We start from the raw sequence: 26398 nt of genomic DNA on the forward strand, positions 1-26398 counted from the left end.
AGTAAACTTTTAATGACACACATCTCAAATATGCTGTAATATAGGAGGTTAAGACAAAAATCATCTTCAATTACCAGACTGATGCATCTATAGATTAGTCTTCCAAGCTTTGGCCACATTGGGCCAGCACGAGGTTGCAAACATTAAGGCTTCCATATATTATGGCCTGGTGGATATCTGATAATCGCAGACTACTTTTTAAAAAACCTCTAGAAACAAGAGCTGGACCTTGGGGAGGAGGGGACACAAGAAGGGGCATAAGGCTCAGCCAGTACAGCAACTGATGGGAGGACCACAGAAGAGACAGAGAAAGAAAATAGTTTCAAAACCAAGTAGAAGTGAAGGAATTGAGCAGCTGCAGCCCTTGCTCTTGTGGGCTGAAAGTTGTGGGGGGATTCAGGATTAGGGAATCATATGGTGTGAGGGATTTGAGGTCAGGTGGGAAAGGTGGAAATGGGAAGAACCATTTGGCTACGGCACTGGAGGATAGCTGGTAATGAAGAGGAGGGCTACCTGCTAAGTGGAAGGGTTTGGGGACAGGGAAGTTTGAGGGACAACTCTGGGTTGCAGAGACATGCACAAAGTGTGTCCCTGGGTGAACAAAAGCAGGAATCACAGAGTCACAGAACAATTGAGGTTAACAGGCACCTCTGGAGACTGTTTGGTCCAACCCCCCTGCACAAGTAGGGTCAGCTAGAGCAGGCTACCCAGGTCCAGTTGGGTTTTGAGTATCTCCATGGATGGAGACTCCACAACCTTGCTGTGTAACCTGTTCCAGTGCTCTGTCACCCTTGCAGTGAAGAAGTGTTTTGTTATGTCCAAGAGGGAATTCCTGTGTTTCAGTTTATGCCCATTGCCTCTTGTCCTGTCACTGGGTGCCACTGAGAAGAGTCTGGCTCTGTCTTCTTTACACCCTCCAACCAGATATTTACACACATTGATAAGATCCCCCCTGAGCCTTCTCTTCTCCAGGCTAAACAGGCACAGCTCTCTCAGCCTCTCCTTGTATGTCAGATACTGCCATCCCTTACTCATCTTCATGGCCCTTCACTGGGCTTGCTCCAGTAGGTCCATGTCTTTCAGGTACTGGGGAGCCCAGAATTGGACAGAATGATGATGGAGGGGTCTAAGGGGTCTCCTGGAGCAGGAGGGCTACAAACAGGGTTTTGGGACCACTACAATCAGAATTACCTTTCTCTCCCTCTTCTGTGTCCCTGCTGCCACACTCCTCCCCACTCCAACAACAGGATTCTCTCTCAGAGTACAAGAGCACAGAATAGAGGCTTACCGCTGTCTGCTACTGCTCTTTTCTTGATGTCAGGAATAAGACAGCCCTCAGAATAAAAATGGCTTTACCTCTAGGTAGACAAGGGCCCCCATGCGTTCCACTTGCTTAGTGCTAAGCAATATAGGGGAGGGAGGAGAACACAGCACCCAGCACCAAGAACCTCCAGACTCCAAAGTAAGCCCCAACATCATGGCCTTCAGCCATCTGGACATTGCTGCTGCTTCTCAAATCCATTTCAGATGCTTTAAGATATAAAATTTTACACGTGAAGTTCTCTGCTGTCAAATCAATCAGCCTTGAACATAGGGGCAATCATGACTGACTTGATTTTGATGTGTTAATAACAGTTCCTGCCTCATCTGACATACCCAGATGCACAGAATTTTATTCATTGCACCCTATATCAAGCACCCAGTAACTAACACACTAACTTATTAACTGAAAAAATAAAAGCAGGGAAATGAAATGCACTACAGGCTTAGGTAGCTTTCATTTGCTGAAGCAATTTTGTGCTCCATAGATCAAGTTGTATATTTAACCCATTTAGGTTAATATGTATCAGGGAGCACAGCAGACAGAGTGGACTTTTTGGCCAACCTTTTAATCAACCCTTGAGTTTCAACTGTTCATTCTGCTGCTTTTCAACCACACTGAGGTTCATCTTGCAGTCCTCAGGCTCACAGAAAGTTATAGCATTATGAAAGAACCAAGACAACAAGGCAGGCACACAAGCACTTTTCCGTTATGTCATGTTGAGTTTTTTGTAGTACAGACATGAATTAAATTGACAGATTAGGATAATTTAATAAAGTAGAATACAAGACTAAAACACACAACTGCTTGCATTCCATTTATGTGCTACAAAGCACTGCGTCTATTAACTTCAAATTATCTCCTTTTATGGACTCTAAGCTTTCTGTATTTTTCACAACTGTAACTGGATGATGGGTTAAATACTTGGAAGCACTCAAGAATGCTTTTTCTGCAGCCAACATGCAGAGGGGATTGCTGAACTCATTGCTTCCATAAAACAGGAAATTGTATTTTGGGTGCCTATGATTCACACTTGTTCAGACCATCACCTATACGAAGTCTTGTTTTGTTTTCCCTGTTTCCCTCCTGCCTCATGCCATGTAGGGAACAGGAAGCTCTGCAAATGTTGTTTTCACAGAGATTCTTGCTAGTTATTCTAATATAGTTAGATGAGAGTAAAGTAAGAACCTTTCCCAAACTCATATGTCTAGTTCAAAAAAGTTGGTGAGAATTTTATTTCTTACAAGTATATTTCCCCCCCACACTTGCCCATGAGCCAAGAACAGATTTAAAAAATTGCACAGACGTATTTGCACAGCTTTTAAAACCCAAAATATTACCGATCATCAGACAAAAACATGCATGTTAATTCAAGCCCATAGGACAAATAAAGAACAGGACAAACATATCTCTTTTTGAGTCCTTACCAGTGAAGAGTGGAACCAGTGCCTAGTCAAACTTGCTTAGCATAAACAGCTAGCACTCTGGATGCTCTCTCCATTTATCACTTTCATTGCTGAGAAGGACACTGGGGAAGGAAATGCCTTTCTCACCCTTGTTTCTACATTTGATAAAAATCAAAGACAGCAAGAGAGCTGAGAATCCATTCTCTCCACAACACCAGAGCCGACTGACTGAGAGCACACAGTATAGAAAGCTCATTAAAGCTAAAGAGTGCATCTACAAAACAAATAGGCAGAGGAAAGCCGCAAAGACTTAGTGCTGAGCCTGCACAAAGGCATGTTCTTTTCTCTCCTCATCTGCTGGAGCCATCTCTCGCCTACAAAAGCAACTCTGCAGGCACTACTGCAGCCTATAAGTTTTAGCTTTCTCTGCAATTCTTTCATCTAAATACAAAGAGGGGCTCAAACTACAGAGGTGAGGAGGTTCAGTGAAACAAAGAAACCATTTGCACTTAACTCAGACCATTCAGAGCTCGGTAGTCCCAAATATTTTTAGAAGCAGCCTTTCAAAAGACCTCGCTTCTGCAAAATCCCTTTCAGGCCCAAAAGTACTGTTTCTCAGTGAAATTAGGCCTGTGCAAGATTTAGATTTTGTCCCAAATTTGTGAAAAATCTTAAATGAGCAGCAGTCCATTCAAATATTAAAATCCATTAAAAACCTTCTGAAAAATCAAATGCACTGCACTTTAATACTGAGGTGCCATACTTTGCTCCTATACCACTTGATTCAAAGTAATAGTTTCTAGGACAGTGATTAATACTTCCTCTGTATACTATATTTTTCTTGAGTTTTACCCCACATTTATGGGGGTAAATCCAGGGGTTATAGAGTCTCCTCTGGAAGAGTTCCCTTCTTGCACAATATTAAGAATATAAGCCCTTCCCTCCTCTTCAAAAATTAACAACTGTTACCTTCTTGGCTGACTGGTTTATACCAGTCAGTTGGGTAGCGTTCATCTTCTTGCCTTTCTTTGGCAATGGTACTACAGGTACTGCTGAACAGGTATTCCATAAGCAGCTGCCATAGCTGCTGACTAAAACCTTAGTCACCTCCTAGTGACTTATCTCATCGTTGGAAAGTTGGACAAACCACAAGGCAAGAGGCCTCAATCATTCTCAAATCCGTTCTGCACACACGCACAAAAAAAAAAGAAATAAAATTTTTAAAAAATCAGCTCTATGGAATGAATTTCTACAGAAATTGTGGAGCATCATGATACAGCTCTCCATCTTCTGCTTCTAAGATATGGCACTTTTTTGATTTTGCCTTCTCTAACATAAAATCCACCTACAGTCCATATACGTTATTTGAAAACTTAAGGCCACACAAAAATGTTGCACACATTTCCCCTTCGGGAGAGGATGAAATAATTAACATGTGACAAACACCATAATAACAGGAAAACTTGGTTTAATACATATGTACTATAGAATTTGTAATCTTGACATCTGTCAATTCCCTATTAATTACAACCCAAACTGTTCTACTGTGAAGACAAGAGGTACCTATTAGCCAATATCTTTATATATTTTTAATTCATATGGTAGACACCCCAGACTTCTGAAGAAGGAAAGCTTGTTCCTTAGCACACACATACACACACAAGCATCTCTACTGCTACAAAATTATGAATGGAAAAGTGGAAGCAAAGAAGCCATAGGCAAAGCTAACAATGCAGATCGTCATTAGTAGTTTGAATCTAAGGATATAAACTTATTTAGGGGGAGAACAAGATTGGCATTATATTGGCATTACTTCATTTTAGTACTGTTGCTTAATCTGTATATCTAATTCTTCACATAAAGCTTGACTGTGTGCTAAATAAGAAATGCTTTACACTGCACCAGCAGACTCTGTCCATTCTACAAAAAACGAACATCCATTTATTTCATCTAAAGGTCAAAAGTGAAATGCCTTTGGGAGATCCCATGCAACCTTAAAATAAAAGTCGCATTCCTAAATTCCAAACTATCTAGAATGCAACACAAAGTCATTATTATTCCTTTGAAAACATAAAACAATTACTCACTTATATTAAAAGCAAAATTCTTTTAAAGAAAAGCTCCTAATAAATAAATGAAATACTGACAATGAGAATTTTAAATCTTGCTGTTCAGAAAACACGACTATTTTTTCTTTACAGTTTTATGTATTATGGAAGTCATGAAACCCATAAACATTTAGAAGATGTGCTATAATTCTAGTATTTGTCCACTTTTAATTCAAAGAAAATAGTTCTTCTGCAAACACCAATAGTAGCTAAAGAAGACAGCTCCATCTCTCCTCAAACATCTTCTTATTAATTCTTATTTCATTTTAGAAGAGCACTGTAATGTTTATGCTATGACACCCACCTGTAATTATTTATTAGTACATACAGATCACATTTAGCAAAACCGGAATATAGATCCCTAATGCAGCATGAACTTTGGACTGTGAGGTTTCTTCTGGTTTCTTTCTTCATTTCTTAGTCATAACACAGCCCTAAGTCCAATGTATAATATCAAAGCTAAAGCTTACTGTAACAATGGGGAGCTTTCTAAAGTCTTTATAAGCTTTAATATTATTGCAAGTATAAGCTATAACACACCTGCTGTATTACACCCAACCCTACACATTTTCCCCTTCTATTGTATTTCCATTTAGCCTATTAAGAGACTAAAAATTAAGTATTTCTGTTTGGCCTTTGACACAATTGTCAAACTGTGTTATTAGGGAAAGGTATACAATGACCTTTTTGAACAACTAAGACTTTTAAGTACTACTTTAAATGGATAAATAGGAAAAAAAAACCTTACAATACACTGTACATGTTTAATACATCAGTAATGCACAATCGCTTTACCATTGGTTTTTAAGGTGCTCATTGCCATACAGTAGATAGCAGGGGCTACATATTACCAACAGTGCATAAAAGGCACCATGTTCAGAAAGACATGACTTGTCACAATGCCAATGCTGATCTTCTAAAAGATATTTGCTAATTAGAAACATACTTAGCAGAACTGTAAGCTTTACACGTTTAACAGTAAGGTATAATTTTCTATTACCACAGACAATTCAAAATGGGTTGCAAAAACCTGCATCTGCCTACATAAGGCCTAAAAATAACAGCATTACAATTTTACCATTACTTCAGCAGGATTCACAGATTTTATCATTCTTCAGTTGCTTCAACATAGCTTTTAGCTATTTTTAAAAGTTTCATATTCATGAGATGCAAAACGGGTTTGCAGGGAAGTCCTACAACATCTGACCTTTCCATTCTACTAATTTTAAGAATCGGACAGGACAGAAATAAACAAAAACCAGAGCCCTGCTGAAATAAAGACTGACTGAACAATTTCCAGGGAAAAGCACGATTGTTCCATCAATTCTTTCCATGTTTTCAAACATAAGAGTTATAACTGGCAATAGTTCACTAGAAAGACCAGAACACCAAAAGAAGCGCACAGATAAAGCATTGCTGTTGTAACGGATACATCAAAGAGATAGAGCATCTTGTAAACTGGGAACTGCTTGCTCATCAGCAGTTAAAAGGCAAAATACCCAAGTACATACAATTTTACCATCAAAACTTGTGGTCTACTGCATACACTTTTCTTCCTTATTACAGGCAAAGCTAGTAGCACTGGCAATATATGCAAGGTCAACTGGCTTCAGATGAACAGCCAAGGATAGGACTAAAATGGTAGGCAAACATACTGGGACTGAACTGTCAAAATAAAGGAAAAAGGAAGAGGATGACAGCTAAGATAAATAGATAATGTAAAAGGAAAACAACCAACGCTGGGCTAAGAAACCGGGGGACTTGGGAGAAGGAAAAGAAGAGTGAAGACTCTCTACTGGAGCAAAAGAGTAGTCTGGTAGAGTTACGGCAGAAGGAATTCCCATTTCACCACTGCTTTCAGCAAGTAACTATGAAGAAAGGTTTTTTAATACCACACCTGCTGCCACACACAGAACGTGATGGGATAACTGAGAGCAGCAGTGAACAGGTTCCCTGCAAACCCTCCATATGAGGTACCTCAAATCCCAGATCTCTGTGGTGGATCTACGCTTTACAACCTTACTTTTTCAAGAGAGTCAACATGGAAACATGATTACAACCTTACAACCTGTAGATTTACAACCTTCTACTCCCAAGATCAAACAAATCAGGAAATGAAAGAAGTCCTCTGTGAGAACTCACCAGCACAGGACCGCTCCTGAGCAGAGGACTGCTTTCTTCAAAGGAAGCTCTCATGCTTTTCTTGCGCAGGCTGAACTTGCCCTAGGGTTGAATTACTGTCCCTCCGAGCCAACCTAAGTGCTCTATGCCAGTCTGGCCTAACCTTAGTGGTACCACCATATTCTTCCTTTCCTTTTTTCACTAGGAAGCCAGAGCAAGGAATTGTTCTGATCGAAAATACATTTCCTTTCTGAAGATAGGTTTGAGCTGAAAGAGAGCATGACCATCCCTTTCAGTGGCATTCTCACTCAGATCAATTTAAAGAGAATATGAAATCTCAGCATCAGTATAATATCATAACGGAAGCTCTCTGCATCATACCGCCTTTGTTCTTGCAGATACAGGAAGATACATGGAGAACTGAGACAGAGAATTGCAGGAAAAGACATTTTCTGGCTAAAACAGAATACTGCTCCAGAGAATGGGATTCAGTCCCCACCTCTGCCATGAAATCCCTCAAAGACACTGCACAAATCATTTCCATGTTTTTCACAGGCAGTCGCTAATTACACATCCCTCATTCTCTACATTTTTGGTGTAGGATCTTTTCTCAGACCAAAGAACTTGAAGACCCCAGCTTCAGCTGAAGTTACTGTGTTAAAAGCATAAGCAAGTGGGCTATGAAATGCTACACAATGCTAATTAGGAGATACTTTTGACATTTTCTTTTCTGTACTTCATCTCACAAACTTTCAGCAAATAACCATGAAATCTTTAGGAAAGAGTTTCAGGCATCACTCTGGCTCACACAAACAGAATATGACGAAATAATTGACTGTAGCAATAAACTACCTACTTGAATCTGGGTGGATAAGTTTCAAAAATGAGTGCATGTTTTCTGAAGCATTCAGATATTACTGTGAGCCATATGAAGCTCAAAAGAAGCTGAAGACAGTTATTATGTCTTCAAAGCATGATTTGATCATCAGTTCTTAAATAAGAAACAAGTCTAAAAAGTGAAGAGTAAGGAAAAAATCCCTGATTTGTCACTCATCCAGTGTTCATAAACTGTTCTGCATATTAAATGAGATAGGGTCCTATGAAATACATCAAGCAATTGAAGGCTAGTATTATGTATAGGGGGGCCCATATTTAGGTTGCACAGAACTTTCCTAGCTTTTTTGAGCTCCACTATGAAAACAAAATATTCTTTTAACATTTTCTCTGTACTAAGAAGTATTAGTATTAAATTTAGCATACAGACTGCCAGTAAGAGGGAAGTATGTTTGGCTATATATCATGCAAACATATCTGAAGTCCACTTCTGCTCCAAATTTAAATAGACAAGACAGGTAGCAAGGCTGCAGTTTCAGGAAGTCAGCTAAGCCCATCTAGTAGCTCACTGCTACCAAAACGGTCAGCCCCACTCATCCTCCACCCTTCCTTAGGCCAGTTTAGCTCTAATGTGAAACCACACCTTGAAGCTGTGGTTAACACAGTTCCTGTAACACAGCACAAATCCCTGCTGCTGCTAATAACTGTGGTCTGGCCCTGCTCCCACTCCTTCTCTTGTGCTAACACTAACCTTCACATAGTTGTACAAAGAGACAACTCTGGGAACCAACCTGGCTGAAAAGGACTTTAGCTTACAGCAAAATGAAAATTCATGTTAACATACATAAAGAAAAGGAATGGAAATACCTCATTTAGTGACAGCTATTTTAATATCAAGGAGCAAGTCATTCAGCCAGTTCAGGCTGGATTCTCTATCTTGTCTAACTCTATAAAATCAATCGTAAAGAATTTACCAACAGAGACCAAGTTTCTTGACTCCCAATATATCAATGGGGTCAATGTATTCTCTTAGTCCTACTATTAGAGCTGAACAAAGGTTTGCTCAGAAGGATGACTTTTCTAACTCCTCTTCTGGAAAATCAGCAAGCTTTTCCCCATCAATCAGTTCTGTAATATGCAGTTCACTGCTACATGATATTACTGCAGCAAGGAGCTGACAGCAGCTGGTAGCGCTCTTATTCTAAACTTGGCCAAAAAAAAAAAAGTCTACAACCAAAAAATAATACTTGCAAGAGTAAGATCACATCCATTCCGCACTCTACAGCCATGCTGAAACTTCAGTGATTCTTCTGGGTATCTCAAACACGTCACACCTTCAAGGGAAAAACAGGTCAAAGCAAACTGACAGGATGTTTGCTTTTCATTTCCATCTCCATTTCTGTACTTCAGCATATAAATACGGAAAATTTTACTTTTGTAATGATGCTAGAGTGATTTAGTCTTTGTAAATATATTTAACACAGGTAAAGTGTTTAGGTGCCCACCAGAAACTGCAAGTAATGAAGAGAATAAAGAATAGCATCTGTCTGCCATACTTCCTGTTCCTAAAATAGATCAACACAACTTTTCTAAACAAAAAATGCATCAGGGTGCCTAAAAACTTTGGGGGTGAGGTAGAATTTCATGTCTTCTATTCTGTAACTCTACAGAATAAAACTGTAACTCTTGCTCACCCATAATTCAATTGGGGGAGCATATATCAACTATCACTGACAGCCACAGTGCTTACAGTATACAAATGTGCCTATTTTGGAAGCGCTTGGATCACTTTTCCCGAAGAGGTCAGGGTTTTAGGACCAAAGAATAGCCCTACTGTTTGCTATCCAGCTGAGAACAGCCTAGATTCCCTATCTTGTCCAAGTCTGCAAAAATAATTGTAAAGAAATTACAAATTGTTTTTTTCCAAAATCACTCCCATTACTTTCAATTAGCACTGGGGGGAAAAGGAGAGCTAGTAACATACTTTCATATTATGACACTAAGTTTTTCATACTTATTTATGATAAACCAAAGCTTACCATTTGTTGGTAAGCCTTTCCTTTATTCATTTACTCCATTTCCCCTTCTTTCATGGGAAAAGAATTTCATGCTAAAGAAACTGAAAAAAACTAAAAAATTAAAATTTCAGTTTCCAGAAGTTTCTTTTTTTTAAATCACTAAAAAAAATTTAATATTATAATTAATAAACTTTGCCCTTTTTTTCCTCAGACAAATTGGCAAGCATCATAAGGCATGTGGGTTTAAAGCTATTCTGTCCAACTACTTTTGTTTCCTCTACACTGGATACCAAAATTCAAATCCATCATGTTCACTTGTCCAAATAATTCTGTGAATACTTGCCTTGTTTTGTAAAGAAAAAAAGTTTTCTATTTTAGGGCTCTAAGCAGAAACAATTTAGCAGATATGCTTTTAAATATGGTTTAATCAAGCTTAGGAATAATTCCATTCTCAACTAGGGTCACAAAGAAGTAGCCATAACAAAAGCTTCAGATGGAAACCCCCAGCTAATCTGGTGCACTGTCCCGAACTCTCTGACAAAACTCCCCTGAATCATCTGTCTTTTTTCCCATTCTTATGTTTGGCCTCTTGAAACGAGGTTTTTGTCTTTGTGGTTGCTGTAGAAACACCTAAAAATGAGAACAGCAAGGCCAATGCAGCAAAAAGCCTGACAACCCAAAGTTACGTGTTAAATGACAGCTGTTAGCCGCCAACTTTTGGGACATGCTCGTTTGTTTTATTCCTGAAACCACTGATACAAAAAAAAGAAAAACGCACACAAACAATGTTCAAACTTGATCAAATTAGTATTTATTACACACTTTCAGTCTTCATATAATCCCTATCACAGAATGCCACACAATCCTATTTTGAGAATTAGGAAGTTTTGTTATCCTTACTTCACTTTTGGGAAACTGAGATATAGGGAAGCTAAAAATATTGTCTGAGGCTGCAGCAGAAGCTTATGGCAAGACAGGGAATGGATTTCTGCTCCCCATATTCACCTGGAGCTGTACGGGATACTGACTGTACCATCCTTCTCATTACACCAAATCAGCAACAAACAGAGCCTTATCTTAGGACAACAATCAGATAATTAGTTTACTGGCTTTATGGAGCTAGCAATACCTGCTATTTTCTTGAGTAGGATAGCTAAGCAGCCAGCCTGACCTCTTCAGAGAAAAAAGTTCTTTATGCACAACAAATGAAAGAGGGGAAAGGGAAAGAAAAATATAAAAGAAAGTCTATATGGGCACTTCCATGCTGCAGACTAGAACTGCGAGGGCAGTATCTGGGACTCTTTCCAGTGCTGGAGTCAACTTGCAACAGCTACTCTAGTGCCTGGTTGGGACCAGCTCTTTAAAAATATACTGGATCCATCAATTCAGGATAAACTACTTGAACATTTTTGTGATTTCATTTGTAGTTGAGGGAGCGGGTGAATGTGCAATGAGAGGTAAACCATTTGCTGAACCAACTGGAGATAAGACAATCAAATTGAATTCTTGAGAGAAAAGTGACAGCCCTTTGAGAAGTTTGTTGCATGGCAGTATATGCCTAAAATTAACATTAAACATTTCTTTCTGAAACCAACTCTCCCTTTGGACAGGGTGCAATTTCCATAGCTTCATATCTAGAAAATTTTGATGAGAACTGTGCAGAACAGTGCAAAACAGAAAAAAAAATCTTAGATTGCATAGGGTAAAGACTCATAATTTAACATAAAAGTAGAGAAAAAGCATATTTTATTTTTACCATAGAGTCAGAATCTAGGCTATGCTAAATTTATTGTCAAGGGAAAAGAAATTTATGGGAACCTCCTATTCTCCCTTGATTATCTATCCGGATCCGTACACCTGACTTGGAGGCGAGAAGTTCCCAAAGATTTTAAATATTGGAGGGGAGAGAAACTTCAATAGGCAACAATGACATATGCCTAGAACAGGGAAAAACAAAATGCTGAAAGAGATAAAGTATCAATATCATTAACTTGTAAACAAAAAGGAAGAATTCAGAAACAGGTACATGTATAGGTACCTGATTCTAAAATGAAAATAAAGATGCTTATGTTTCTGGTGAAAAAAAAAAATCTTAGAAAAGAAACATCATATGCCAAAATATAGTCATTATAGTCTACTTAGCACAGGACTGAGAATAATACAGATTGCAGTGCACATGAATTGTGGTTGGCTCATATTGCAGGTTCCAAAATGAAGTTCTTTATTCAAATTACTTACAGTGGTAATACTTTTATCATTACTCTAGCAGCTGTTTTTCCTACCTATTCTAAAGTGACCTCTTATTCCTAAACATTTTAGGGTTTTTCTCCTACAAACGTGTGCATTTCCGCATTTGGCACAGGTTAGAGAGGCTTCTAGATGTTTTGATCTGCATCAGTTATTAGTGGTCCCTAAAAAAGAAACAGTACATCAGCTGGCCACAGCCACATAACCTTACAGGTTTCAGTCAACCTCCCATTCTTATTCCCGCTTCTCTGAAAACAGCTCTGGACTGAAAATCTACTAAACGATCCTATGCAATAGTTTGTCTCCTTTGCACTAGTAGAGTTACAAGGTTGGTGGCAGGGGTGGGCGACGGGGGGAAGAGATACAAAGAAATAGGTCCACTGTATTTAAAGCTAGTATGAAGTGTTCACTTAACAGTGGGAAGTATTACAAGAAACCCTATGCACAAACAGTTCCCTTGTATGCTACCAATAACATTTTGGAAGATGTGTCTTTATTTAATGTGTTTATTATTTTTTCAAATCCTTCTTCGGTCACTCAGCTTGGAGCCTCAGTAGGTATTTTTTCCCCTGCTAATTGATCTTGATCACTACCTAGATAGTTTCTCAGATGTCAACACATCCAAAAGTTTAATTGTTTCTTGACATTAGACAATAATATATATTTTCAGCTGTTCTGTTACACTTCAGTTAACTAAATTTTTAGGAAGCTGTCAGCCTATCATCACTAAGTTCCAATATTTAAAGAAAATGTATGAAAAAAATGGTTACAGACATGAAGTTTGACATTCGGTCTACAAAACAGAGTAACACTGATTCTAAGGGAGGAAAACAGTCAAAGGAATCCAATCAGTCGATTTTTCTTTCTGTGAATCTGCAAATAATAAGTAATCCTCTAACAACCACGGTATTGAAATTCATTTTTACTCTTATGACAGAGAAGTTAGACTGCTAACCTACTTCTCTTCAAGTGCTAATTCTTAAGCAACAGAACTCATTTCTTATGTCCTAAATCCTTAAAAACATCTTTAAAGAGAGAAAAGATATGTATATCTTACTGACATTTTCTTGCCTTTTTAGAGCTTAGTCTCTCTACTTTCTCATCACATGTAGACTTTGAAGTAGATACAACATACATTGCTCTTTCTACCTACTGGAGTCAGCCAGAGTGTTCAACGTCAAGTATGAATCCACACAAAGACAGTACAACCCTGGAACAGAGACTCTCTAGGAGATAAAACATTTGCAACCCCATCAGGACGGGCCTGGGCTTTGAGATACCTGCTGGTCATCCTCTAGCTCATGAGAAGCAGATGTAAAAGCAAAATTTCTAATGTCAGATTCCCAGATCATCAGTCGATCCCCACTTCTCTGTCTTTCTCCCAAGACAAAGGGGAGTCGCTGGTGCTACAGGAACATGTCTCCATCTCTGCTGGGGCAAGCTGAAACTTCAGTCTAGCTCCTGCTTCAAATGCAGGTGGTGGCAAATATCAAAAGGCAAATAGTGCCAATTTATCTTTAATTCTTTACATATGAGGAAATGGCTAGGCAAGAAAAAGTTGATGACATTTCCAGCCTGGTCCACAATATGCTCCAATTAAAAAGTTTACGGTGAAGACTGAAACAGCACCCATCCCACAGGCAGCACAGCATGAATGGGACGGCATAGGGCAGGATACAATATCTAAGTGCAGCTATTGGTCTTACCCAGACAATATTTGGGGGAATATTCTGTGTTAGGGGATATCTCAGTATTTCATCACAATGCGTAAAGTGTCTTAACTCTTTTATAGTCCCATCTCTTTCATGCCTCCCAAATACAAGCATGCAAATAGCCAGCCTAAAGAAATGGACACCAGCGTAAGTTCAGACTTTTCCATGACAGACCCAGTTTCACACATAGGAAAAGAGTCGCTAAATAATTCCGACAGACATTCAGATTTCTAAGTGCCAGCACCCAAATTCAGTCAAATGACTGAGCAGACAACTGTCCCATCAATTACCTCACTTAATATCAGACTATGAGGTTAATCATTTGTATTAAGAAGATAAGCACACAGACTGCTGCCCATCACAGCAACAACAAAGAGACTGATTAACTATGAAGATACTTGATAATTCTGCCTTTAGCATAGTGTGACTCAGATTTAAAAAAAAAGAAAAAGCTTTCTTGACAGCTTCCATGTAATACTATAAATCTACTTAATATTCTGCAGTTTACACTTTGTAACACAGCAAACAATAATGATAAAAACAGATCACTTGATATGCAATATTTTGTTTTCATTTTCATCTACTGTTATTGTATCCAAGCTTTACATTTCAGCTGACATTCTCAAAATTTGTTAGTTGTGTTTAGGTACAGCAAAACCCATAATATGCTTATGTTTTAAGTACAACACAACATTTAGTTCTTTTCAGGAATACTTCATCCAAAATATGAAACTTTACAGAGAACTCATTCTCCATCTTCATGATTGATTTGAGAGGATTTATATATCTTCAGATTTAAAACTGTGAAATAATTTTCTAGACAGCTGAACCACATTTATCAGAAATTTAGGGGTGTTATCAAAAACAATGCAAGACATGACATAACTGCATATGCGCCTTCCCATATCGATTTCATACATTTCTTTTAGACACTATACATACATACTGTACCATGTGCAAACCATTCCATGTAATTTCACATTATCATTGTAATGATGGAATGCATTTGACCAAGCACAGAGAGAGAAATCTAGAACTTTTCAAATATTGTTCATGAAGTGTTCAGACTTTAATCTACTATAATGAATAAAGATTTATGAAAACAAAGAATTGCTTATGGTACAGTCCAGCTAAAATAAACCTGAACTCAACAGAAGATACTCAGCACACAACCCGTTTTGGTGCTGCATAAGTTCTGCATGCTGTTCTCTTTTATAAACTAAAATGATTCATTTAATTTTAAAAACAAATGACTACTAATTTTATTTTATTGATATACTGACATTAAATAAATATAATGTAAGCACTCTACTGAAAGGGAGTCTACATTTGCATGTGTCTATCAATGTACAGATGCATCTCATATTGCATGAGAGACTAAAATTGTGCACAGAATTGGTAATTTGCTGGCTCTGGGCTAAAACCACGATATGTTGGCTTTTATTTCAGGCTGAACAGGGACACTGTAGACACCAACTCAGGTCTTTAATAAAATCCTATGTATTGCCCAGTTGTCATATATTTTCTCTGGGCCTGGTGGCATCTAGGAATAGCGAATCTATCGGATTACACAGATCTCCTCTTGCTCTCACATTACATCTGTTCCAGCACCAGGAACTTTTGTAATTTTAGTGAGAAAATATTTCTGAACTTGAGGAAGATGTTCAGAACAAAGATCTTTTAACAGGTGTTTGTGCCACCCTTGCAATGATAGTCATGACACAAATGGGTATAATGCAATCATCAACTAGGCTCATTCCTTTGTGGATTTTATCTGAAAACACCAGGAAGAAAACGTGATTCTTACTATGTCAGCACATGGAAGCATCTCCCAGAAAACAATATTCCTCATTTTTGACCTATACAGTTTTCCGTCTTTGTCCTGCCACCTTCATCGCCTTCATTTTCTTTGGCCTCCTTGATACTTTTGGGAAAAAAAAAAAGTTTCTGTGTCCTTAAGCACCTTGAACTACTCTAAAAATGAACTAAATGGAAGCCAAAGTCATTATCAACTTACTGGAAATCACTCTGCATCTGACAGGATTAAGACCACTGAGCTAGAATCACTGCAAGGTTGGCAATTATCAGCATGCATGTGTCATGGGTTACCATTCACAGCTTTTCTATGCTCATGACACATCCAGTTTATTCAAGATCACATCCTCTACCCTACCCAAGCACACCATTCCTGGAAAACACATCAAAAAAAATCAGCATCCACTGTTTGTCTGACCAGTGTGAATCATTTTCAAAGGCATGTCCCCAGCAAGATGGATTTGTTTTGCTGCTTGATTTGGCATTCTCAAGTGCATGAGCTGAGACATTATTTAACCCAAAGATTTTAGGCACTGGTACAACACTTGCTATATCACCAACATCCAAAATGGGAAATAAGTTTTAAAATAGCATTAAAAAGTCACAGACAGATTATGTTGCATAAGAATTAACAGCATCAGAACTCATGGCTGATTCTTTCCCCAGCTGGGACTTATCAGTGATGAGCAGAGGAACAACCTTTTCCAGCCTGGGACTGCCAGCTTGAGTGTCCTTGCAATTGGTGGCAGGGGCTGGGAGCCCAAAGCTAGCTCCCACAGTAGTCTTCCAGCTAATCAAAACTCTAATCTGTGGCTGTAGCACTTGGTCCTTTTCCTCTTTCCTGACTTTTTTCTTTATTCTAGTTTTTGACAATCTCTTCCAATCCCTGGCTTCTGGGATGTTTCTTGCCCCAGTTTCTACTCCGGCTCCTTAAGATCAGTCATGCAGCCTTGACTCCTCAGAACTGCTGTGTCATTTTAACATAAGATAAAAATATAGACCTCCTAGGATGATTTTAATCTTTTTTTACTTTCTTCTCACTTTCATTTATACCCTTTGTTATTCCCAAGTTTTCTGTAAGCATTTCCATGTTGATTCCTAAAATGCAGCTGTTTTTAACAAATATACTGCCCCAGTTATTAATGACTTCTGATGAAACATGACTATAGTTTCAGTAAAAACAAATTCAATTTGCTCAAGCAAGGCTGTAATATTACAAGCATTTATTTAGTTTTAGTCTTCTTTGCCTGTTCTTGCAAACTGTTAAAAACACGTTTGAGTATTTACAACTAAAATCTTTGAGTTTTGGCCCGGAACACCGCTTGCACATGCATCCTGGCTTTATGGCAGCCAAAATTCATCCTTTTTCATTCTACTAGCAGATAACTGACTTGCCATTGCCATAAAAGGGACAGAGCTTCAAGCACAACATAAAAATTCCTGGGATGTTTGAGTCAACCCTCATTTAGCTTATTTTTTCCCTTAATACATGCACTGTGAATACAAGCCATTAATATACTAATTTTTTCTTCATATTTTTGTTCCAATTCTTTAGGGTCCCATTAACTCTATACCAGTGTATTTTCTAGCCTTATTTGGTTTTATTAAAAGCATTTGTTTCCTAAGATTGCAGACTATCAAATATTTGTATTCCTCAAAAACAGAAGTTCTCAGTAGACTAGAAAACAAGCTTTCTTCCACCACATAAACAACTGGACTAGTAAGACCAAGAGATTTACAATATCCAGTCAGCACATAGCTATCCAGTGAAAATCGGCTGTCTGATTTGTTTTATTCCTTAGTTACAACTGAAACAAAGTTTCTGAAGAAGTACATGACCAAAAAAAACCCATAAAAACAAAACAAAAAAGAGAGAGAAACCATTCTAACAAAACCATTCTAACCTCTCTATATTAAGCTAAGGAGCCCATAAATTATCTATTAAAATAGAACCAATTAATAAAAAGGAATACAAGTTTTTTTCTCCTCAGTTAGTGATTATTTGCATAAGAGATTACCTATTTCACTGTAAGTTTCCAAAATGGTATCTATAAAAATAATCCTCACATAAGAATACTATCAATTATATTGATAAATTAGAACAGTTTCATTCACTAAACTATTTAGAGGTGCTCTACTAGGGTAGTGCTCCATCATCAAGGCAATATCCTCCTGTACAGAAGACATAATAGCACCTTGGCTAGAAGGAATAGGTTGATTGTGTTGGTGAACCAATAAACCTCCCATATAGCTAGAGAAGATTATAAATTCCAAGGCAGTGGAGGAAAAAAAAAGAGTCAGAAAAAAGGCAGATCCAGATGGACTTTTTTTTTTTTAAAGGTGGTGGAGGAGATAAAATGATAGTTACCTCAAGTTATTTCCTTCTAACAAGTAGTAGGGAACACCACTAGGCTTCTGGCAGCTTTTTAAGAAGTTTAGTATCTAGAATTAATTTGCGACTTACATCACATCTCAATTCAGAGATTAAGTATGGAGTCTCATAACTTGAGCTTCTCAGCACATCTCTTCTCCTACGATTTTAAAAGCTGGACAGAGTTCTCCGTTGGGATGACAATATTTTACCTAAAAAAGTTATTTCTGCTTCTCAGCTGTAGAGTTTGAAATATTCTCGAAAGCAGGTACACATTATTTTCTGTATTTTACAGATAGGAAAATTGTTAATTTGTCCCATGCCTCATCTATGAAAGGGTATTTCTCTTCTAAATTCACCTAACTCACCAGGCCTTTAATTAAAATGTCCTAGTTCTTCATTCTAATCCTTGTGTATTAAGCCAATTATTTTATTTATTTTATAACTTCGACAATTTCTTCCCTCAGTTCCCTCTCAACCATCTCGAAAGCCTTCAAAATGCTGCATCTGTCATTGTTACTAGAGGATGAAAGCCCTAAAAAGATGAAAGAAAACAAATGTATTCCTTTTTCTGTGCAATTTGTTTACTCTGCGCACGTGACAGTGCTTTGTGCTCTGTCCCTTACATTGTTCTGGCAACGATGCACACCCTTCCTCAGACCCTTGCAAGAGGCTATTTGCCAGTAACAGCAGTAGTGAAGGTGAAGCCAACAGGCACATGCACAGAGAGAAAAGGCAGAGGAAAGGAGGGGAACAGAGGATGTTTGGTAGTTCTATGCTTGGATCCACCCAAAAAAAACCCTAACCTACACATAACTTTCATAAAACAAGCTGAACAACTTTACCAAAAAGAACAGTCTTACAGCTATAAAAGTGGGACTACAATTTTCTTTTGAAACCATAAGTACACAGGAAGCCAACAGACTTCAGTAATATCTTGGACTAAATGATCTCCAGAGGTCCCTTCCAACCTCAACCATTCTGTGATTCTGTGATGTTCTGAGGCTCCTGTTGAAGTTTTCATATGCTTGATGACTTGGCACATCAGAGGTGAAAAGGAGTATTTCCTCCGCTACCATACATTCACCTAAGCTAGGAGAAGTCAATACTGCCTTATGGTTTACCATGTTTTTGCCCTCGTTGGAAATGTGACAGAAGTAGGTACAATGGGGTGCAGATTATGAAAGATTTCCTAATAAATGCACATTTGAGATATTAGCTCAATCAAGGTGGTAATAAATAAATCTAGAGCAGAACAGGGTATAGCAGAGATATGAGGGACTGGAAGCAAAAATGTTTTTAATATACAATACTATATATATAGTTTTTTAAAAAAAAGGTTTCATCAAACTCCTCCATCAGTAAGTGGATATCTCAAAGCTAAATGAAGGTAAACAGTGTTCTTTTTAGTCTTTGAAATACTTATTCAATTCCATTTAGTGATATATGCATAAATTTTTCTAATACTAAGTAGAAACTTAAAGCTAAAAAAGGATACAGATTTTGTCTGACTAAAACTTTGACCATCTATATCTGTTTACGTATGTCAGAGAGTAACAACAGAAAGGATTTTTCTTATTTTCTCCATACAGAACACATTTGCCTTTTTCTTTACTGCAAGGCCCTTCAGATTAGAATGACATAATGATAACAATTGACTTATTGACATTGTTATAATTTGTTCTGAACTTATGCTTCCATACAGTCCAAGATGATACTGCTTTAGAAAGACTCTTGGAGGGCTAATGCCACATACTTTTCTGAGGTATTAAATTACCAAGAATAAGTCCAGCCAGTCATGACCCAGAGAAGTCAAAATTTATCTTCCCACAAACATTATTAAATTGTAGCAATACTTCATATGTTCAGTTACTCATTAAATACACTGGTTGCTATTCCAGGCAGCCCATGCCCAAATTTTGCCCTAGGACCAAATGTTGAAAGGTGTCAATTGCCTTTCTAATGGGAAAGTCAACGGAAATTCTGGGAAGGGAGCAGTATGTAACTTTTAAACACTGATGAAGTAAGTTAATTTATTTTCATGTTGAGGTTGTTAAATCTTCCTTTGTTTAGTCTAGTTCTATAAAAAGAACAATATTCATAAGCCTATCCCAAGAGATGGTTCTGACATTTTTAAACAATTGCCTTAGCTGCCTGCATCAACCATGCTACATTTCTCCACACAATCATGGCAAGTGACAGTATATATGAAATTAGGATGAACATCCAGTATAACCTCAGACATTATATAACCTAATTATTTTCCAGACTATATACTCTAAGCAGAGGAGAGGCAATGGAATAGTGCAGTAGTTCTAAAAACATTCAATAGACATAAAGGTTCAGAAGTGAAAACTGTGATACTTGAGATTATGGTCCACAAATGCACTTGCGTATGCTGATGCTGAACAGCTGGCTCTGGGAATGACATTCTCAAAGATGAGTCAGGAGCACTCAGCAAGCCTGGACAAGAGTTCTCCGCAGCCAGCATGCTCAGCTGGTGGTGCTCAAACCCAGCAGGTAGCAAACATGTATGTATTTCTGAAACAACCAAAATTTCTCTCTGAATTCTGGCACCCCATCACCCTCTCCCCTCCTAAGGCTGCCACTCAAAATTAGGTACTGGCCTAATTTTTTTAGTCGGAGTCACTTCTCTAAATGTAAGCACCCAACCTCAAATGCCTGAGGAGAGAAAACTGGGTTACTCTTGCCTTGACATGGAGCTGGAGGAGCAACCACTGCAGCGTCCTTCTCACGGAGCAGTAGTGGTGCTGGAGCTCTGGCAGGCGAAGCAGGGCAACTGGGCCCAATTCCCCCTTCCGCCCAACGGGATTCAAATCTACTTCTCCCACCTCCTAGACAAGTGCAGTTTCCTTAATCACAAGACTATAGTCTACGCTGGTGATGGCACTGGATGGGGAGAAGACATCTATCTCTTGCTGGAGCTGTGCCATTGTATAAAAGGTGTATACACCTCCATGGCCAGAGGGATGGAAAGGGGAAGTGGACAGGAAGGTCAGCAGGGAGAAGGATGTTCCCCAGGGAGCAAGGAGTCACAAGGCCTGCCCCCTTGTTCCCAGGAGTGCTTATAAATTCTGCTTTCTTTTTATTTTCACTGAATGATTCCCCACTGCCAGGAGCAGACCCCAGGACTCCCACCACCCTGGAGAATGCTCCTCCCCGCAGGCTGGAAGGTCACATCCCTGCCAGGGCTCTCAGTGCTCTCTGTGGCTGTCCCAGATCTCACATCCCTTCCTACAGGGTGATCTAGCTCCATCAGGAGGAAGGGGAAGTACTGTGCTTCTCTTCCTCACACCCCTCTCATGCCCCACTATAGTCCCCTTCAGCCTGAGAGGGGGAACCAAACCCTGTCTCCCATTTCCCAGGCAGTTTACTGAATGTCAGTTGGATATCACCGTCTGACCATCTTTTTGAATTAAAGTGATCATATTTCCATTTGGAACTGAGACATATCAGGGTTCGTTAAACATGCTCTTAGTATTTACAGGACAAGTCCTTCAGGAGATTTAGGGACAGGGATGTCAAATGGCTTTAAGGAATAGGTGAGGTGAGTGGCTCAGCATCTAAGATAGCTGTGGTCCTTCACATGAATGGCTAGAGAATGCAGGTGCTCAACTTTGCCTTATTTCACTTGTAAAAATACCCCAGAGTGAATTGTTGTCAGTCATTCAGACAGTCACATGACTTTTTTCAAGCCATATGCAAAAAAGTTGAAGTCATTTCTTTTATCTGGCCCTTGGCTATCTATTGCATCCCAGTGAACTGTTTTTTAATGAAAGCAGAACAGAAAAATCTTTCAAACTAGTTGGGATTGACTTCTTATTTGTTTTCGGCCTCAAATTGTTTGTGTGTGTGTGTGCGCGCATGTGTGTGTGTGTCAAACAGCAGCCCCAAATATGATTAAAAATAGAACGGGTGACGTGAGGAAGGCGTGAAGGCTACACAGCAGAGCAGCCTCTGCCCAGCCACCAATCGCGCCACACCCTAGACAGGGCTTACAGGGGACAGTAACCTTTTGGCCTCTCATCAGGACGCTCCTAACAGTCGGCACACATTCAGCTTAAACAACACTGGTTGGAGGAGGGGGATGGGGGAAAAATTATGGAAAAAATTATGCATGCTTTTAATCGTTGTTTTGGCCTACCTTCTCCTAGTAGCTGGATAGAGCTTTCTCTCAGTTCTGGCCCAGCTCCCATTTTGCCAACAGAAAAAGTTCAAAGGGAGATGGAAAGGGAATTCAAAGAGAAAAGTTAAACCCACTGTTGAGCTGCTGCAGATATGGGCATCTCCTCCACTCCTCTGAAGTGGAATGACATGCAGACTATTTATATCAAAGGTAGTTTGTCCCACTGTTTAAGCAGAGCCAGAAGTTCTTGTTGCATTTCAGAAAACACACAGAATGCAACTACTGTAATATTGACAACATATCAAAACATTAAACTAGGATTTCCATGGCATTGTCATCCCTCAACTAAATAGTACTAATGTTAGGAAACAGACTTTCTTCAAAGGAAACAGCAGCCAGAAGAGTGTCAGAAATGAGAACCCCTGCAGAGTTCCATCAAAACAAGTTTCTCCTGTAACCGTCTCACAGGAATAATCTCTCAGTCTGACCTGAAAACATCTCAGTCTAGTGCCATGTTTTCCATTCTGCTCTCAATTTTAGAATGGAAGTTGAATCTCATGAGAAAAAACATAAAACTGTACAAAAGCCAAAATTAGCTCTAACTTTTAATGTAGAACACACCGAGCTTCTAGTGCCTGGATGCATTTTATAGTGCCATATTACAACCTGAGAAGATCCCTGTGGAAGCTGCAAAGGATTCATCCCTTTTTCTACAGTAAGGCACATGATCCTGACCGCAGCTGGCTCAAGACTGGCTTTGCTATGTCAAACGCCTACGTAAGAGCAGCCCTTTCAAATCTCCTTGTATGTATTTAATCATGAATACATCAATGACAAAAACAATCTTTTACTTTGTCAACCCTGCTACACTGCAGAAATAATACAAACAACATAGCATGAGTTGCTTCTGTTACATTTTCATCCACAGTCATGATCTCAAGTTTCAGTTAGTCAACCCTGTACAACCATGATGAAGGCAACAGGAAAATTAAGAACATAACTTGACAAGAGTGTGGCAGCACAAATACAATTTTTTGGAAAGTCTAGCTGATGTAAGCTATTTTGGGGCAGGAAAGAGACTTTTTTTTTCAGGAGAAAAATACTTGCACGTGGATTCAGTCTATTGCAATCAATACCAGATACAACCTTGCCTATTCCACAGTCGCCTTCTAAAAACACAGCTACTCTTTAAATATAAATAGAGCAACTGAACACCAGGAACTTGTTCATCTGAGAACAACATGAGCACTGGGGCAGCTCTGCCATCTCTCCAAAAGCAGAAGTAAGAGGTTCTGCCCAGGGTACAGTAGATAACGTAACACCATTCAGTCATCATCACTGAAGTGCATCAGTCTGGCTCAAAGATCCCAAAAGGGAAGCCCCTCAGCTACCACCCACATCCTGCTATGCTGCAGGCCTACAGCAGTTTCCACTGCCTTTTGGATAGCTGCTAGTAACCTGCGACAGAGTGGAGTTGTGGACAATGCCAACGGAATTGAATTGATTCAGAAGCCACCCATGTATGGCTTAAAGTTTATCTAAGCTAACAAAACTGCAGGAAGTTTAACTTCCATAGCATACAGGAATTGTAAACCTTGTGCAGGCAGCATAACATAGAGATAAAGGTTAATAATGCAATAACATTAAGATATAATTAACAGCACCAGATTACATTATGAAGACTTTTGATTTTAGTAAAACAATTTATCCAGCACAGAGGCAAATTCTAAAACAGAGTCTCTTCAGAGTTGCCATAAAAGACCTGAAATTGTGTAACAGATATTAACGTTTTCATGTTCTTTTAATAGGCACATCTTCTCTACATACTGCTTTCTTTCTCTGATTGACAGTCATGGTTTACCCAATGATTTCATGTAAAGAGTGCAAGATGGGAACATATTCCACAGACAGATATTTATACCTCCAGGAACACTAAATCCAAAATTCAAATGTGAATCATTTGTCTCAAAGGATTTTAATTAATTAAAATTAATATATCCTGAAAAGATGACAGCTGAATACCAAACGATGGGTGAAACATCTAAAAGGTGTATCACCAAGCAATTTACTGCAGTCACAGTAAATGATATCATCAGCCAAGGAGCAACAGATAAGACATCAGAAGTTCAGTGCACTTCTTATTTAGCTGATTCAAGGCATATCATCTCCATCTTCACGTAGAGAAAACATAATTCAATATAGAATTTAATTTCTGCTGAAACTTCAGAAAAAAAGTTAAAAATGTCCCTTTCCAATACTTCCTTTACTGATTAAAAAGACGACATTACGAAAAGCTTTCTGCCCATGCCTACTTATGTGTTTTCAGCATCACTGAACTTCAATATTACGATATCAAAGTAGCCAAACACAAGAAACCAGGGAGACATGAAATGATGACCTATTTCAAATTATGACGTCAACTGCTTTTACTCAGAGTACAGAAAATCCGAGGAACAGGACAAATACTTCAGGAGCGCCAGGAAGCAGAGTTCTCTAACTGAGGGGACAGTGGATAGCTAGTATCTCAGTGATAAAACTAGTTCCCTTAGCAAGACTTTCAGACTACTTGCATACTTTCGATTTTCATTATCTGTGGCTGGATCTCGCCCTATAGGGAAAGATGCCAGAACTGAACTTTAATCATTAACGGTAGGAGCCTTCCCGGTCCTCAGCCTCCTGCAGGGGTCAGAGGCAGCGAGCCAAGGGCTCTGAATCCAGGCAACCACCTACCCTCACGCCCCCTCCTCAGCCAGAGGTGAGCCCGGAGGAGCGGCGGGAGGGCGCGGGCGCCGCCGCCCCCGCCCCGCGGCGGCCCCGGGCGGCCCGGGCTGGGCTCCCCGCGCCTCCGGCCCCTCTCCCCGCCAGCACCCACGCGAGCGCGGCCGGGACCCGCGGGGGGTGAGCGGACGCGGCCCCCGCCCGAGGGCCGCGGGCGCCCGGGCATCCCCGCGGCGAGGGGAGACGCCACCTAGCCGCTCCCACCTTTCCAGCGGCGGAGGCCCGACGCGATCCCGGCGGGAAGGGGGCAGAGGGGCTCCCTGCCGCCCGCCCCGGCTCGCCCCATCTCGGCCCCCCGTCCCGTCCCGGCGCGTCCCGTCCCAGCGCGCCCTTCCCGAGGAGGGGAGAGAGGGGAGGGGGTGAGGGGGGCATTTCGCAGGGAGGGCCGGGGGGGAGCCGCGCCCGCCCGCCCCCGCGTACTCACCGCGGCAGACACGGCGCTGAGCTCGGCGCTCAGCAGCAGCCCGAAGCCCAGCCAGAGCCGCATGCTGCCGCGCACCCCGCACCCCACCGCGCCGCGCCGTCGGGGGCGCCGGCGGCTCAGTGTGCGGCTCCGCGGGGCCGGCCCCACATGCGCGCCTCTGCCCGGTCGCGGCTGCGGCGCCTGCAATGCTTTCGAGGCGAGGGACTCGCAGCGCCGTAACTTATGGGCGGCGGCAGCCCCCCCCCCCCTCCTCCTCCTCCCGGGCGGAGACCCTGGGAGGAAGAAACCTCGCCAGCGCCCGCTCCCCGCCGGCCGCAGTTCCTCCTGCGCTGCTCGCTGGTGTGTGGCGGGGGGCGGGGTGAGGGAGCCGCGCTCCCTTTTTGCCCCCCACCGCCGCGGCCGCCCGGGCGGGAGCAGCGGCGGCGCCGCGCGGAACGGTGCGGAGCGGCGAGGAGCGGCGGGGAGCGGGCGGGGAGCGGGCGGGCGGGCGGACGGGCGGGCGGAAGGACAGGGGGCGCGGGTGGCTGCGTGCTCGCGGAGCTGCTTCCCGCACGGCGCGACCCCCCCCCGCCACACCACCCCCGGCGGCCGGTGAAGCCGCTCCGCGGCCCCCGGTAGCGGCTCCGCGCGGCCCGGCGACCTCCGGGGAGGCGGCTGGCGTAAAATGTGGGTTTTTCTCTGCTTTCCAGGGGCTGCCGTCCCGCTTAAGGAAACCCAGAGCGGAGTCCCCCGGGCAGGAAAGGAGCAAAAATGGACATCTCGCGGCTTCCTAATACGCGTAGTTTTATTTGTCAGTAAGTAATTCCACTTCGCAGGTCTGGGGAACTGACTTTTTAAAGTCTTAGGGTGATAACCTTTCACCGTAAAGTTTTTTTTCACGTGCTTGTATTCTGTTAGGTTAAAACAGTGTTATGCTTTTTCACCCTTTTATGCAGGCATGTGGGGCTTCTGCTGATCCTGCTAGAAATCATGCTGTCAGCCGTCAAAGTAGATGCTGTAAGTAAAATACCTTATGACTTTTACTGAGGAGAGAGAAGGGGAAAACAGTTTCCTTGGTACCAGAGAGTGGGGAAACGCATTTTACTTTGCCAGATGG

The 26398-nt window shown here is 40.7% G+C and overlaps 2 protein-coding genes across 4 annotated transcripts in view; one reads left to right on the forward strand and one right to left on the reverse strand.

Annotated features, from left to right (window-relative positions):
* The window catches only part of COL4A1 (collagen type IV alpha 1 chain), a 135267-nt gene extending 109805 nt beyond the window's left edge, over nucleotides 1–25462 (reverse strand). Inside the window, exon 1 of the mRNA XM_067293915.1 lies at nucleotides 25303–25462. Within this exon, the coding sequence (XP_067150016.1) occupies nucleotides 25303–25365 (63 nt within the window). The 5' untranslated portion in view covers nucleotides 25366–25462. The remainder of the gene's footprint in view (nucleotides 1–25302) is intronic.
* Nucleotides 24983–26398, forward strand: part of COL4A2 (collagen type IV alpha 2 chain) — a 152474-nt gene continuing 151058 nt past the window's right edge. For 2 of the 3 annotated variants that reach the window (XM_067293893.1, XM_067293906.1), the window contains exons 1-3: nucleotides 25599–25739; nucleotides 25992–26096; nucleotides 26238–26298. In XM_067293893.1, the coding sequence (XP_067149994.1) occupies nucleotides 26053–26096; nucleotides 26238–26298 (105 nt within the window). In that variant the 5' untranslated portion in view covers nucleotides 25599–25739; nucleotides 25992–26052. Of the gene's footprint in view, nucleotides 24999–25598; nucleotides 25740–25991; nucleotides 26097–26237; nucleotides 26299–26398 lie in introns of those variants that run through there. The other variant, XM_067293899.1, reaches the window with a different exon arrangement.

The sequence above is a fragment of the Apteryx mantelli genome, chromosome 1 (assembly GCF_036417845.1).
Source record: "Apteryx mantelli isolate bAptMan1 chromosome 1, bAptMan1.hap1, whole genome shotgun sequence".
Lineage (NCBI taxonomy): Eukaryota > Metazoa > Chordata > Aves > Apterygiformes > Apterygidae > Apteryx > Apteryx mantelli.